Here is a 17160-nt window from a genome sequence, read left to right as displayed (position 1 = left end):
ACGAATCATTCAAGTCATTTCAAGTTTTAATAACAATCTTTATTCACAGAAAGATGGTTTTACCCAACCAGTATCATTCATCACACTTTTATTGACTATAAAAGAAACAATAAGCAAAAGGAAAGATGGAAAATGTCCTTTTGATGAACAGTTTTTTTTAATAACATCTAGTTGAAATGATCAGCCCTGACATGTGGCGTCATTTCAGCTGATGGCTGTGTGTTGTTGCTGCACTTGTGTCCCTGCACTGACTGACTGAGTCTGGTTTATTATTCAATTCAAGCTCTGGATAGATCAGACACCAGGCGAGATGGAGGGTACAAGCACAACTGGAGCTTTTCTCTTTCTGGTGACAGTGAAGAGGAAAGGAGACATGAGTAAGCACTTCTCCAGCCCCCCCCCCCCCCCCCCCCCCCCCCTTTCTCAGCACCACCAAGCGCTGCACTGCATCACTTTCTCCACCACTACAGCTCTGCCTCCCAGATAAAAAGGAAGAAAAAAAAAAGACCCAAGTGACACCTCTGCTGATGAGCGGACTATTCCTGTTTCTGATGATATACTCACTGGACCTGTTTTAGTGTAGCAGAACAGATCTCTGCAGTCACATAAAGCAACCGTCTGCATATAAATCCTCTCTGCGGTTAGAGTTGAGTTGGAATCTGCTAGGCTTGGACCGATATGAAGAGTTTCCTGCAGATCACGTGCAGAAAAGATCTTTAAAACCTGCTGTGCAATGTGTCTTTAATTATTTCAATGCTTCGTTTATTTAAAAGTAGCAGAGCCACAATGAACAATTATTATTATTTAGTCCATATGAGCTTAGAATTTTTTTCCACACAGTCTAAAATCCAGAATAACTTGATTAACAATAATATACAATAGAGAAAAGCTGCAAATCCTCAATTGGAGATATTAAACCAAAAATAATGTGACAGTTTAGTTTGACTTTAATGTTTAAACAGCTGTCAGAATTGTTGCTGAATAATAATAATAATCTGTTTAAGGACGGATCGATTGGATTATCATTACTGTGCTAAAAGGCCGTTAGCTTGTCAGCCTCGCCCCAAACCGTCTGAATGGTGGCCTACATCATGGATTTAGTAAGGTTGGGTTTTCTGCTCCTCATTGAACAACTATTTCTGCCAGTCAGGGAAAAATTTGACCAATCAAAGCTCTAATCAATCACTCACTGATGTATATGCAGAGGTTAAAATCAAACAAGCACACACAATTGACACAAAATAATGCATGGAGAGAAAAAAGAAGCCTTATAGGTGTTATTGATGAACTCTACAGACATGATATTCAGCACCGTGCAAAAGGTTTGAGGTGCTTTAGATGTTTAGATTCGTCTCCATAATGCAGCATCATCATCAGGGAGGCGTCCGATCGATCTCCAATTTAATCCACAGCATGACGGTGAACTTTGTATGAACTTAATTATTTATTGGAATTTATGAATAAGAAATCAATCAGGTAATTATTAGGTAATTGAAAGCATCCTCACTGTATAGATGTGTAACTATGTGAGAGAAAACAAAAGGTATTGCAAAATCTAAATTAAAATCTCTAAAATCAGGCAGTCAAGGTATCAGTCAGGCTCTAAAAGGAATACTAGATCCATATGAGGGCCGTGCAATATGACCATATATATTTTGTTCTGATATTTTTTTAAGCTATGCTATCATTTATGTCGTTGCATGGGTCAACTATTAATTCATTAAATTGTTTGTTCATTGAATTTAAATGTGCTATATGGAGATAAGTACCTCGTTATCAGGATATGAAATTAACCTATACTAGATATGAAACTTTGGTCATATCGTCCAGCCCTAATGAATATACATTTTTAATATTTTTTCCACTATGAAAATGGTAAAATGTTAAGAAATATGTAATCTGTTGGCACATTGAATACTAAAAAGTAATATACCATATCGGTCAAACCCTAGAATCCCTTTCATTGTGCAGAGTTCATTTTATTTTACTGATACTGATATACATTTACACTTACACACATGTTTTTTACTGTGTGCCTTTCTATTTAATGTTCATTTAAACTGTCTTAAATGTAGAAGACACACACGCATGATTCTGACCACGCTTTCCCTTTTTTGTGCGTTTCCTCTCAGTGCGAGCGTGGTGACCATGGACGAGATGGACAGGCAGCAGCCGACCTCCCCCGAGGAGAAAAAGGTAAATCTCTCTCTCTCTCTCTCTCTCTCTCTCTCTCTCTCTCTCTCTCTCTCTCTCTCTCTCTCTCTGTTTCTCTCTCTCTCTCTGTTTCTCTCTCTGTTTCTCTGTTTCTCTCTTGCTTCCTGACTCACCCCTGCTTGTCGGTGACTCCCATCGGGGGGCCGAGGTGGCTCCGATCAGCCATGCAGTTGGTGCAGACGGTGCCAGAGCCTCGCTGGCGCCCGAAGGACCCAAAGGACCTCGGCGGACTAAAAAGGAACACTGCTGGGGTGCTCAGGGAGTCATTTCCAATTGCTGCTGCTGCTGCTGCTGCTGCTGATGTTGTTGTTGTGGTGGAAGTGTGATTGGCTTTGGGGTGTTGGCCTGTAATCGTTCTACAGAAGATAACTTTCACATTAGATCAGATTTTTGTCATTACAGTAACAGAAAAGCTGCAGGCAATTAAAGCAGTTAATATGTTTTGCTAACTTTAGCTTCTGTGATCAGTACAAAACATGTTTACTTGATGAATTAAACCGTTTTTTGGGTTTTTTTTGTTTTGTTTTGTATTCATTAGTGTGTCCTCTCTCTCCAGACTCCAACTCTTAGGCACTTCACTTCCTCTGACCCCTTGAGAACGTATGAAAACCGGCCAAATAATCACATGAGGCCTCTGAACAAGCTGGCACCCAAAAGGCTCAGGTATGCTAAATACTGTTTACATAAACTCTGCTGTCACATAATAATCATTTAAAATAAGTCATACATTTAGGAAAGGAAGAAAGTGAGTGTGATTCTATTGTTAGTCCACAAATTATCACTGTTTACTGTGTTCACCTCTCCACATAATAATAATAATAATAATAGTACAGCTACATTTACCATGATTTTAATGTTTAGTAAAATTGTTGCTTGTTCTGTTTTTTTCTCTACTTTTATGCATTTAAAAAAATATTTTTGTGTTTTACTGGCAAGCATTTATAGACATGGATATTATATAAAACTTGCATGATAAATCTAATTCATTTATTTATCTTTGACAAAAAATATTTTATATATATTTTCTATTTTTAATTTCTTCTTTTGCCACTTTAGTACATAGTTTATTTCCTCAGTTTTTTCAGTAATGGCAATTATATGGGAACAAACAAGTAAATGAGAACTTATTTTTAAAAAGACATAATGGTTTTACAAGCTTTCTTCAGGCAATTAAAGATGATTTAATAGTTTTAATAAATTGGAAAAGAAATGAAGGAATAAATGAATGGAGGGAATGAAATAATGAAATGGTAATAGTACTCTACGGCCGTGTAAACAGCTTTTGTAGCATTTAAATGGTCTTACTGTGACTAACTTTATAGATATTGTAAAAGCTTAATTAGTAAAAGAAGATAGATTTGGTTTAGGTATCACTTAACTTCACTTACCCTGTAAATTTGACATTATGTGCTAATTATAGTTATAGCACTGTAAAATATCTGACTTTACGTTCTCCTCCTCCTCCTCCTTCTCTCCTGCAGCGTGGACCCTCTCACAGTAGCAACGTCCTCCCCAATGCCCAACAGAACCAACTATTTCATCATCAATCCAGCAACCTCACAAGGCATCGTCCTACAGGGGCGACACTTTCAGCACACACACATGCCCTCCACAATAAGGAAACCTGTCCAAAGGTAAGACACTGAGTCTGTCCTGCTCATCTATTCTGTGTTTTCTTACTCTTCCTCCTCTCTTTTCTCTGCTGTTACATTTATTTTATTTTATTTGATGGTTGCAGAATCTAGCAATAGTATCAGTGACTAGTTGCCGTTCCTGCCTACATAAGACTCTCTTCTCATTTAATCTCATTTAATTTGTTAATTCACATCGTTTGCCTTTTGGTGGAAAATGTATTCATGGCATTAAAAGTGCAAACTGCATGAAAGTGTGAATTTTAAATGTGTATTTGATGCACACAAAGATATTCCTCAGTGTAGATGAGAGTGATTCTGAATCGGCTCTGGTTCATTAAATTCATCCTCTGGATACACGAGAGTCTGGTTTACAAAACAAAAGAGAAAAAAAAAAAAAGAATTACGGCACATGAGTTGATTGCATTAGTGAGATGTTTCCCCTCTCTCTTTGATTTTTATCTGCAAGCAGCCTTGATTTGAAAGAAAGGTAAGACTTTCATCCAGCTGCATCACTCAGAGTCTCTTTGTGAACACAGTGGATGTAATTTCATGCTGACAAAACATCACACGTTTAGTTTTCTCTGGGGGGTTTTATTTGTGTCGGCTGCATCTTCTGTTGACTGTGATACTTTATGCTACTGTGTAGTCTTCTTGTCCTTTCCATGATATTATGGCTGCAATGATTTATATTCATCATCAATTCATCTGCAGGTTATGTCCTCAGTTAATCATTTTGTCTGTAATATGTCAGAAAATGGTGATTATCACTACCTAAAGCCCATGTTGTCTGATCAACAGTGTAAAATAGAAAGATATTCAGTTTACTATCATGTATGACACTTAACCCTCCTGTTGTCCTCAGGTCAAGGAAGGAAGGAAGGAAGGAAGGAAGGAGGGAGGGAAGGAAGGAAGGAAACAGTAGAAATTTACTGAACTAAAATAATATGCATGTCGGCTCAACGGGGAGAAATCAACTGCTTTTTTATTTATTGATTCATTGATCTTATTTCCACGCTCACCATATCAAGTTAGGGGAATATGCCTGTAATGAAATAGACAAGCTGACAGCTAGACTGAAAGCCTTGATCAATCATATAGATGCAGTTACTGAGTTCAAAATGTATATAGAGCAGGCAGGATATTAGTTTGTTCTTGTATGTGTATGTAAAACAGGGATTAGGACACTTCTATGTTTTTTTGTGTTTTTTTTAAAGATAGCATTAAAACACAACTGCAAATGAATACTTGAATCCTTCCTACATAGGTTGGAACAAGAGCTACAACCAACAATTATTTGACTCAATGGTTAGTCTGTCTATTATTTCCTGTACTAAAATGTAGAGTCAGAGGCCAATTCAAAGTGTTTTTGATGTCCATTACTTGTGTGACAACAGATATGTCTCCGTTTTAATATATCAAACCACACTGAATCACACGTATTGAAACCACCTGAGTTATTTTATAACATCCTGCTGCTCTATATGCATTTTGAACTCAGTAACTGTATCTATATGACTGATCACGTTTAGTGCAGCGTAATCTGAGCAGGCAGCTGTAAATCACTTTCACGCAGCCGTGAGACTTTACATGTTTATAAGTTTCAACTGTCAACATTTGGACAGTCTGATAATGAGCTCTCCTCAGCCTGAAAGAGAACAGACACTGTAGCTTTCATGCAGTGGTGAAATACCTGTGGCTCAGCACGTGTCATCTATGTCGACCTTACAACCACTGAGCAACCTTTGACCCAGATCAGCTGAGTCTGTTTAAAGCAAAACCCCCACATGCTGCATTTCACAACAAAAGAAGATTGTCAACTAATTGACTCAGTACAAATTACTCTTGTTTTATGTTTATACATTTTGAGATTCGTCATTTGTGGGCATTTTTCATTAGTGTCACTTTTATTCCAGTTTTTCAGGTCTGGTGTTGACAGTAGTCTTAACTTTTTATTGGAAGAGGTTGTGTGGGCCTGGCAGCATTAACAGCCTGTTTACAACGTAACTGCTGTCCCAACAGGCCTTGAAAGTCCTTGAAAGTTGATTGATTTCAGAGGGGGGAAAAAACGCTTTTCAGCATGAAATTTTTGACATTGAAGAGTCTTCATTTTTCTTACTCATAGACATTTATTATCACTACATGCTGTGACTGCTCTGCTTCTGCTTGACCAAAAGAAAGGTGCTTCATTTATTCCACTCAAACTTATGAGCGAGACGTAGGAGCTGTGCTGTGTTCAAGGTGCCCTCTGAAAACAACGATAATTAACTGATAATTCAAGTCAGGTGTCCGTATGAGCAGTGAAAGAGGTTTTCTTCACTGCTGAGATCCACTTCAAATAGGCTTTGAGTTTAACTAATCAATCAATCAAACTTTACTTCTATAGCACCTTTCATACAGACTAGTGTAGTTAAAGGGCTTTATAGTTAGCTGACTGACAAGCTGATAATAAGACAGAACAAAATTTAAAAAATATAAAAAATTGAGAAATTTAAAAGACGAAACTAGAGAACAATGCACATAAAAGAAAATAAAAATAAATAAATAAATAAGTAAAAATAAGTAATTAAATCGATAAAAAATAATTAAAGAAATATAAAATAAGAGAGAATAAGATTAAAGATAAGAGTAAAAAATTTGAATAAAAATTAGGTTAAAATAGTAAAGTGATGGCATCCTGTCCTTTTTAAGGTAAACAGGGTAATAAAAATTAAAAAATATAAATTTAAAATGAAGAAATTTAAGAGACGAAACTGGAGACCAATGTACACAAAAAAAAGAAAAATGGAAAAAGTGCTTAAAAATGTAAATAAAACATATAATTAAATCGATAAAAATAATTAAAGAAATATAAAATAAGAGAAAAGGTTTATTAAAGGTTAGAGTAAAAATTAGGTTAAAATAGTAAAGTGATGTCATCCTGTCCTTTAAGGTAAACAGGGTAATAGAAATGAGTGTTGGTATTGTTCATCTGGATGTTTCCACCATGGTATACAATACAATACCTATCAAAAGTTCACTTGAATGATAAATTATGTGCAAACTTTTGACAGCTGCTATGGAGTAAAAATTTCTAGCGTCTCATCGCTGTCGGATTTTTATGTAAAACCTGTTTTTTTTTTCTGATTTCACTCACCAAACTTTGCATTTCTCCCCCTGCAGAAACGACTTCTCCACCACCCAGCCAACTGTGGAAGTGGATAGCATTGTACTCACCTGTCCAGAAATCCCAGGTAGAGTTCACAGCTCACCAGACACATCACACTTTTTTCTTTTTTTCCTTTTTTTCCTCTCCCCTCAAAGTCTCAAGCTGTTTCTGAAGAAGAGGAGGATGCTGGTGATTACAGACAGATAGCTGGTGTTGAATTTCAATGTGTTTGTCATGTTCCTCTCACTGGAAGGGAAGGGACTGGATTGGTGTGTGTGTGTCTGTGTGTGTCTGTGTGTGTCTGTGTGTGTGTGTCTGTGTGTGTGTGTGTCTGTGTGTGTGGGGCTTTGAATGTTTATGATAAATTCTGATCAGTATCTGTGTTGGTGGAAAATGTGAGCTGGTTGTGTATGCTGTGTGTGTGTGTGTGTGTGTGTGTGTGTGTGTGTGTGTGTGTGTGTGTGTGTGTGTGTGTGTGTGTGTGTGTGTGTGTGTGTGTGTGTGTGTGTGTGTGTGTGTGTGTGTGTGTGTGTGTGTGTGTGTGTGTGTGTGTGGCAACCAGCAGCGTCTGCAGGCCTGAACATCCTCCTCCCCGCTGCTGCTGTAAGAGGGCGGAGGAGGAGGAGGAGGTGTAGGGAGGAGGTGGAGATCTCAGGTCTCCCACATTAATTCTCAAAGCTCCTGCAACTTCCTGGCAGAGAGTAGAGGAGCTTAATGAAACACTCACTCAGCTAATGAAGGCTCAGTAAGCAAAACAACTCCCCGAATATGATTACACACACAAATAAAAAAAAGGGGGGAAAATAAAGTTGACCTTAGAGTAAAAAGCGCTTATCTAAGACAGTTTGTCTGTTGTGTCTTCACTCGCCGTGTTTATATTTTTATTTTAGAAGACACAAACTGAATAAAAGGAGGCTATTGATATCTCAGGAAGCGATGAATCAGTGAGTTTTCTTATGTTGTGCACTGAGATGTTCTGGTACTCATAACAACAAGCTATTAAAGTCAGATATATCCTGAATGTTTATAGTCTCATGTCGGCTAACAAGACTGTTATTTCTTCTGGGAATCCGAGGAGAAGAGTGCAGGGCTGGAAATGACTGTTTTTAATGACGCTTGCTGGAAGTCAAAGTTTCTTATGCTTAATATTCTTAAAACCAAAAGCAAGAGTTGGTATTTGACATGTTGATGTTAAAAAAACAATGTAAATAAATTAGACCTGTGATTGATTCCCAGTTAAGACACTCTGGTAAGAAATGCTTTACATTATGGGCTTAAAACTGCCTTGAAATGTAAAATAACAGGATTTTAAACATGCAATTCAAAAAGCGATTAATCGTGATTAACTATGGAAATTCTGCGATTAATCTCGATTAAAAAAATTAATCGTTTGACAGACCTAAAATAAATATAGATCAGATTATCAGACTCTTTGAACTCTCAAATATTGGTATCAACCCCCCAAAAATTCATGGCTAACAAAAATACACAGTTCAAGTCAGAATGAAAAGCTTCTCTAAAATATTAGTCATGATATGTTTCCAAAAGTAGCAAAATAAAATTATAACTCAATCACTTTGTTTTTTTTTGTCATTGAATCACTTCTTTAAATGGAAGGAAGTTTGGCCCGTCCTGTCAGCTCCAATGAAGACCTGTTTGTACAGTGTTTTGGTGCTCATCCAGATTCAAATGCTAAAATGAAATAAATCTTGAACTCAATTAAAATAATATATTTAGAGGATTTTGTATGAATGTGCTTCCTCAGCACTTCCAAACATCTGAAAACTTGCTACTTTTACTTGTCTTCCATTTAAGGATGTTTTGGAAGTTTCATGATTAAAATAAGGCATTTGTTTAATGTTGGTTTGTGCTCTGAGAAATCGTGGTTATATAAGATTTCCTGTTGTACCTTCACTATATTCTTAAATATCTATTAAATAAATTAATCGAAGTACGAATATAAGAGAATATAAGGACCACTTTTTTATTGTCATCTCACCACAGTTACATTTATACTTTTCATTTCAAATGCTACGTATGAAGACCTCGAACTTTGGTGATAAAGTAGTGTAAATGCAAAAAAATATTTAAGTTAACTTTAGAAGAAGAAAAAAAGAGTAGAGGGTGCAAACATTTCATGTTGATGTTTATTTTTTTTTATTGCTTTAACTTTTGCAGAAGAGGAATCCCTGAACATCAAACGGCGCGTCCAGCAGAAGAGGAAACCCTTGGAAGGCTGCTGTAGTTTTCCCACGCAGGTCAAAGCAGTAGAGGTAAGAAAAAAAACTAACATCTGCTTACACAACAGCAGCACAGAGCTTAAAAACGTCATTACCCAGAAATCCCACGATACACGTCACAGCCCTGATTGTCATCTTCTCAAGTCTTTAGAGGATGTTGATAAATTTAGATGTGGATAATGATCTTAACCGTCTTCGTTAAGGGGATGTGAGATCTAACTCTTCTCCAGCCTCAGACACTCAGACGCATTATGACCTGTACTGTACTGTTTCCATCCCTGTATATATGAGATATTAAGGGTGTGGTGCCACCTCTCAAGCTGCTGCTGCTGCTGCTGCTGCTGCATCATCCTCTCATCACTTTTGTCCTCACATCCTCTCCAGCACACCTCCGACACTGCAGCTGGAGCCACGGATAGACACAGAGTCGCTGTAGATGTGAGCTTTGATCCGCAGACTGTAATGTGTTGTGTGGGACAAAATGAGCTGTGATCAGCCAATGACCTTTTTTAGGGACACGGTGACAGTGTGAGTGGAAAAGCATTATTACAGATACCGAGTTCTTCTGCACTGCGGCTTTCACCACAGTGAGCTGAATATAAGGGAAACATTCAGCTACTCTTTCTAAAAATAATAGATCTTATAGGACTGGATGGATAAATGTGAAACACAGCCAACTAGTCATTAAATTCTATATTTGATTCGCCGAGAACAAATGTCGACACACTTTGTCAGATATGAGCACGGCAGAAATTTCAGACATATTTTAAGATTTAATGTGACTTACTCTTCCATTTGTCTGTGATGTGCAACAAGAATAAACATCCATGAATCTGCTGCTTAGAAATCACAGGAAAAAGACACTCCCCATAACTGCAAGTTTTCTTCAGTATCAGAGTGATAGCTGCATTCACAGCTACACTGCAAACAGGAGCTGCTAATAGCTAATTGTGCATGCTTTTAAAATTTAAACTAACACAGGCAAAAAATAACAGGGCTCAAAGCTGTAGCCCGCAGCTTACTCACTGAATCTGTGGTGATACTATATATCCTGTTTTAATCCCTAAAGCATCATGGGAACTGTAGGAAGCCAGGGGTCACAACAGAAATAAGCCTCAGGACTTTATGTTTTGTGTTGTCTTGACTTTTCATTTTATGGAAGCACTTAATGAATGCCCTGGTTGAGCTTGTGGTTTTAGAATGAAGTAAAGTCAAGTACATCAATCAATCACCTCCATTATCCTTATTATAATAATAATAATAGTAAGAGACTCAAAATCCATTAATAACTAAGAATTATATTCCTGGAACACAGACTCTCCTCCGTCTCCTCTTTTTCTTGCATTGGTAAAATAAATTTGGAATTACAGTTTTTTATGAATGGACCAAATATTGATGGATACATTTATCAACTTGGAGAGCTGCTCTGGAGTCAGTTTTTCCACTTTCCATCAGAGCTAAAAGATTATAAAGAATGCACAGTGTTGAGCTGCTTTTTGCTTTAATATACTAATATTGTGGACCAGACTTTAATATTTAATATGCTTCATTAATCCAGTTTCATGTAGATTAAATGAGTAGATTTAACATGAAAGATGAAAGATGGCGCTCGGTGGTGACAAAACCCTCTGGGGAATTATCACCAACTCTACTGAGCTTTTCCGCCTCTTTAAGTGCAGTTTAGGTTTTACGGCACATTTACTGTTGTGGTTCAGCTCTTATCTGCCTCATTTCCTGCAGCAAACAGTCTTCTTTATAAGCACATTGTACACTACCAGCAAACAGCAGACGGACACAGTTTAAAGACTAGCTGGTGAGGAGAGTGAAACATTTAGCAGCTAAAATGACGGATATGTTTCCTAAAAGTTTCATAAAAGAAGAAAGAAATAGAAGCTTAAGTGAATATTTGACTTGCACTCACCAGGTGGATGCTATCGTGACTGTAAAGCTTGGAGTTCTTCTGACCCCAAGAGGCTTGAAAATACTCCTTTAAAGTCTTGATAAGTGTTTTTCTCCTGCAGCCTCTCCGGCCGAACGTCTACCAGGCGGTGTGCGTGAAGTGCAACAAGCTGATCGACGACAGAGGCAAGTGTCAGAACTGTGGCGGCCCGGCGTTGCTGCCCTGTCAGCAGGCCACGCTCTCGTCCCCGACACCCCGACCCCCAATCCGATCGCAACCCTCCCCCGGACCAAACAGCCTGCCGCAGAACTTCTATAAACCGGCCACGACCATGAGGGCGCCCCGCGGGGAGACTCTGCCCATACGCATCACGAGCACTAAAGGAGCCATGCTGCCTCTGAACGGCAGGTCTCCTCTGTTAGCCGGGACCTCGAGCTGCTGCGGCGCCAGGAACGCGCCCAAAGGGAAGAGGACGTCGGCCCAGCAGCTCGAGCTCAACGACCCCAGTGAGTAAAAAAGAAGCACCGATGAGGATTTTGAGATTATATAAACTCACAAACTCCTCATTGCCATATTGAGTTTTTTCTATGTTTCCTCCGCAGTCGTCCTATCCAGCGACGACGAGGACGAGGCCGACAACGCCAGCACGGGAAGCGTCAATAGACTGGACAGCGTTTCCCCGCGGCCCGCTGACTCAGCGCACTCCTCGCCAGCGCCCTCTGGAGGCAGAGTGGAGGCGGCAGTGAAAAGCACCGGCGAGCAAGAGGAGCTGAACACGGAATTCTTTGAAGACGTCAACATGAAGATCACGATACCACGGAGAGCACGGATGAAAGATCAGGTGGGATTTTTTAACTCTTCGTTCAGGTAGCCGACAAAGACACATTTGGGTTTTGCATTAAATACATTTTAGTTATATTTATTTATATTTCTCTATGCACACATGGCTGGTTATCTTCACATTGTGGTTTAACTGTGCAGCCACTCTAACATAGACGGAGCATGCAGGAAATGATTAAAATAACATAACTTCCTTATTCACTCAGGGTAATCTACGAAAGCTGGAAAATAACAAATAATAAAAAATACATCTTCAAATTGCTACAGTCCTGAAGCCAACAGCATTAGTATTATTCTACTACATGGCAAATAAAAGCTGCAAATCCTCACATTTATGGAGCTGAAACCAAATAATGTTTTTGCTTTATAGCTTTTAAAAGTGAAAATAGTTGCAGATTCATTTTCTCCTGATCTATTCTGACTCATAATTAGTCTCTGCACCAATTTATATTAATAAAACCCACATCAGTCATTAATAAATGTTAATCTTAAGGAAAAAATACATTCATAATCACTATTTTATGGTTCAGAAAAATATTTTATAGAATATAATGAATACATGTTCAAATGCTGATTTTTTTTTTTTTTTTTTTTTTTTTTTTAGATAACTGACACAGGTCAAACTTGTACATTTACATATAAAATCTGCAAAAAAATTAAGAAATGATGTATTTTGTCTCCATTTGTGTATGCTGTGGGTCACATTAGGAAAAGTCTGGCTAAAATAAATGTGTATATGGTGTTTTTACAGCTTTAAACTTTTACCCTGAACAGTACGTGAGGGTTAATCGACCAATCGTTGCAGCTCTTTCAGGGGTTCGCTCTCTCTTACTCTGATATTAATTAAAACATCACACAGTCTCACAACAGTAAACTCCACAGAACAGCGCATCAAACGAAACCATCACTCTTTAATCTGTTACTGATCTAGTTTTTATAGACATGAAGCACCTGCTGGCCTAGTTAACTCTATACACACACACACACACACACACACACACACACACACACACACACACACACACACACACACACACACACACAAAAACCCACCAAAATGATCTGAAACTTCATAAATAGTAGTTGTAGTGGCTCTAGCTAACAATTGTTTCATTCATTATCGATTTAATCTTGTGATTATTTGATTATTTCTCAATGAATCAATTAGTTGTTGGTTATATAAAATGTGGATCACTGTTTCCCTTAAGGTGAGCAACCAGTCCATGACTCAAAGATATTTAGTTTAATATCATAGACGACTCAATAAAAGAGAAGATATTCACATTTGAGAAGGTGAAACAAGAGTATTTTGGCATTTTCTGAAAGTATTTGGACAGTTACATACTATTTGGATCTTCAGGTGCTGTCTGCTCTCTCTGATACATTTTTCCCTCATCTCCAGGCATTATTAGCTGAACTTGTAAACGCACCTTTTCCTCTCTGCTCCGTGCCTCCTGTCCTGACTAAAACAGCGCTAAACGTCTACCACCTTTCTCTTTCACTGAAATTGCTGTAATCTGCTCTCAATAAACAAAATGTCAGGAAGCGGCTGCGGAAATGGAAAACATATGTGATTTAATCTTCAAATTTTCTGCGGCTCACTTGCTGAGTTGCTGACTTACTCATCTGTCCTGTGCCCAGTAGGAGGAGAATTACCTGTTTAGTCATTTTAATGTGAACAGAGGAATTTGCAGACATGAGCTGCAACTGCTGCTTTGTGTATTTTTACTGTCCAATTCCTTATAAAGCCCTAAACTGTGGACATTGTGTTTTAAAAGGGCTGTATCTCTCACACAGTTCTTCCTATATTGATGTTCACCTACTCAAATTAAAGTTAAGACTTGGCACTTTTATTCATATCCATTACTTTACTCAGATTGAATGTGCTGAAGTCTAAAACCTTAATGCCAGGACTGTATTTTAATGCACTCTTAAAGATCACACCTGTCTTCTTTCCCTTGAAGTCACATGTTTGCTTTTTCCTTTTCTGGCAGTTTGGAAATCAACCCCCAGTCGAGCAGTTTTCCCCCAGAACAAAGAAGCCCAAAATCTCGTCCGATAAGTGTGACAGTATCATACTGGAGTGTCGGAGCGTGAGAGTAGGAACTCTACGTAGGATGGTGACCAAGCCCGTTGTTGTAAGTAATCTTGGCACCTTTCTGCCAGACTGTGTTATCACTTTAAGCTTCATATATCAATAATGAACAACATATGACACCTATGACCCCATTCTAAAATGCTGAATGAGTTTAATGTGTAGTGCTCAGGGCACAGTTCAGGGCTAAAGCCAGGATTTTAGAAATGAGGTCACGAGTCCAAATTCCCTTTAACACCAATCTGAAACCCCAAGAAACTTTGAATTAGATGCCAAAGAGAGGAACTTTTTTTCACTATTCATACTTATAGCAATTTAACTGGTCACTAAATGTTCTTTCAAGGTGTTATTCTTTCTTTAGATCAGAATAGTTACATTTTGAGGCTAAAAATATTGAAATGTGAAGCTGCTGTTTAGACGTTTACTCAGCACTTCCTTCAGTTGTTTCATAATCAAAGCTTTGGAGGAAAGTGAAGGGATTTTAATTAACAGCAAATTAACACAAACTTTGCATCGTAAGCAGGGAGGCTTCTTAAGAAAATATGATCAAATGTAAAAGTGAAAGTACAGGTCAGACTCTACTGATAATCTGCCTCACAATACAGTTAAAAGTTTATTTGTTGCACAGGTAGCTAAGAAAATATGAGACAGAAAATCCAGTTCAGAGTCCAGATTTGAAGCTAGAAAAACTTAAACTTTAAAAACATAAATTAATGATTAATTTCACTCTTCTGTTTTTGTGCTTTTCAGTTTTCCATCGACCAAATCCAGCTTGAGACTGAAGGTATGAAGCAGCAGTAAAACACTGTGCAGAGCTGTTGGATCAAACATTAGTGTATTATGAATGACGGTTTTTCCAGTGCAATTTTATATCCATGCATTCATTCAATCTCATTTTAATCATAATTTATTAATATGGATACATAGAAATTACAGTAAATATGACATTTTTAGGTCTTTTGGTCACTCGTTGGCCGTTACTGGAAAATAAAGTCATAAATCTGGCTTTATGTATTATTCACAAATATGTTTCAGACGTCAGTAAGCAGGAAAACTTCTGCATTCGTCTGACAAGCATAGTTTCTTTTCATACTTTTTGCAAAAGTGACTGAAGTGAATCAAACGTGTGTTAATCGTCAGACTCGGTACGCGGCATTTCGGAGAAGGTTTGCCTCCAGGCGTCGGAGCTAATCAGCTGTGAGTGGTGCAGCGTCCGGAAACTGCCGGTGTTGTTCTTCCAGACGGCTCCAGAGGAGTGTGCCCGCCTGCGCACACAGCTCAACATGTCCAACGAGAAGGGAGGACAGTGGTACAACTGCTCCGGAGAACGTGAGTACAAAGATACACTAATTCACATCCAACCTGAAAATATAATGTGTTCCTTATAACTAAAGTACAATATAATAATATAGGAATGAAAAGATCAGTCAGTGTGACGATTAGACATGATCACAGTTTGATTAACTTTAGAGTCAAGGTACCACAATTCGATTAGAAGTGACTGATGCATCCACGTTTTTGATTTTAATACTTTTTCTTACTTTATGACTACAAGGATATGCCACAGATGTATCATTGTGCTCCTTTAACATTAATGAACTCATGATGGAGAGTTAACACACAAAAAAAGGATCAGAATCGATGCAGCAGGACCAGTGATATCATTATTTTTCATTCATCAAAACATGGCACCTACATTACCCACAATGCAACTCAACCACTAATAGTTTGGTTTATGATTCAAGTGTGTTATGCTAGTTGTAGCTAATGTAGCTTGGAGCTGCTAGGCTACAGAGGCCTGCTAACCTCTCTTCTTTCTAATTTCACACCCCCAGATGTCCTTACTTTTTATACACATTTTCAGTTTATATAATCAAAAATGAATGACTGTGTTAAGACGTAGGGATTTTTCAAATAATGCATTAAACTCAGTGTCATTGTCATCATTCGTTAACTCATTATCAGTCCTAATGATTGTTAATGGCCTCTTTTGTTAAATGATGTGGCACTGAAAACAAACTATTGAAAGACAATTACTTTTAGGTACAAACACCTGCTTTGTTTATTTTTAAATACATTATTATTTAAATAACCAATGCCAAAAGTATCAAGTACATAGAAAAAGTAATTAAAGTCTCCTCTGTGCTGTTATCCAGAGTCGGATGAAAAGTACATTGTTCTGATCTTCGAGAACGGCCTGGTGATGAAGGAGCAGATGATCCTGGAGGACATCCTGCGAGAGATCGGCAGGACCAACAACATCAGCAACTTTCCCGCCAAACTGCCCTTCGAAGAGGCCAACATCCGACTGGTCAACTATAACAAGCTGTCCAAGCAGAAGGAGGAGAAGGTGGGTGTGCTGCTACTGAGACTTACTGCTCATGAGTCACTGGTACAGATCAAGAGGACTGCAAATAAAAAACATTTTCATTATCTGTTAATTAAAAATAAAAATTCCCCTAAAATTTCAGAAGCCTGTAAAAAATATGCATAATTTCCTTTATCTTCAAGTAGTTTGATCTGACCAAAAGTCTAAAACTCATAGATTTCAAACAGCAAATCAATTTCAAAGCTGGAATTTATATATTACAATTTATTGTTTTCATTTTTTTGGACCTCACAAACACCTTTTCCTCTCTCAGGTGAAGCCAGTACAAACCCCTCCCAAAATCTCCCAAGGTTCCCCAGTTGGCAAGGTCACTCAGGTTACCACGGTGATGCCCGTACGCACACGAATGTCCACTCGGCAGCAAACCAGCGCTTACTTTGAAGAGGAGGACGAGGACATGACGGACCTCCAGCCCACCTTCTCTGGACCAATCGTCAAGTGAGTAACTGATGATGAAACGCCCACAAAATCATTTTAAAAAGAAGAAGAAATGTCGCACAGGTGAAACGTCACAGCGTTCGTGGCGGCTTTCCAAATGTCCTCACTTTCTAAAAAATATCCTCAATGGAAAAAAAAAAAAGTTCTCACTGTAAAACAATTTTCCTCACTTTCCAAAAATGTACTAACAGACGTTTCTCTCTTAAATACGTCACGGTAGCGACATCTTTTCATTATCAGCATGTGGAGTCATAAAATAGTGGTT

General features: G+C 38.1%; 1 protein-coding gene across 1 annotated transcript in view; it reads left to right on the top strand.

Annotated features, from left to right (window-relative positions):
* senp6a (SUMO specific peptidase 6a) overlaps window positions 1–17160 on the top strand; it is a 34134-nt gene that overhangs the window by 9900 nt on the left and 7074 nt on the right. Inside the window, exons 2-14 of the mRNA XM_053337150.1 lie at window positions 284–377; window positions 2133–2196; window positions 2771–2877; window positions 3696–3848; window positions 7008–7078; window positions 9172–9266; window positions 11255–11639; window positions 11736–11974; window positions 13968–14111; window positions 14819–14852; window positions 15209–15397; window positions 16225–16418; window positions 16711–16895. Of these exons, the coding sequence (XP_053193125.1) occupies window positions 284–377; window positions 2133–2196; window positions 2771–2877; window positions 3696–3848; window positions 7008–7078; window positions 9172–9266; window positions 11255–11639; window positions 11736–11974; window positions 13968–14111; window positions 14819–14852; window positions 15209–15397; window positions 16225–16418; window positions 16711–16895 (1954 nt within the window). The remainder of the gene's footprint in view (window positions 1–283; window positions 378–2132; window positions 2197–2770; window positions 2878–3695; window positions 3849–7007; window positions 7079–9171; window positions 9267–11254; window positions 11640–11735; window positions 11975–13967; window positions 14112–14818; window positions 14853–15208; window positions 15398–16224; window positions 16419–16710; window positions 16896–17160) is intronic.

This window comes from Scomber japonicus, chromosome 17 (assembly GCF_027409825.1).
Source record: "Scomber japonicus isolate fScoJap1 chromosome 17, fScoJap1.pri, whole genome shotgun sequence".
Lineage (NCBI taxonomy): Eukaryota > Metazoa > Chordata > Actinopteri > Scombriformes > Scombridae > Scomber > Scomber japonicus.
This window is presented reverse-complemented; position numbering and strand designations above follow the sequence as displayed.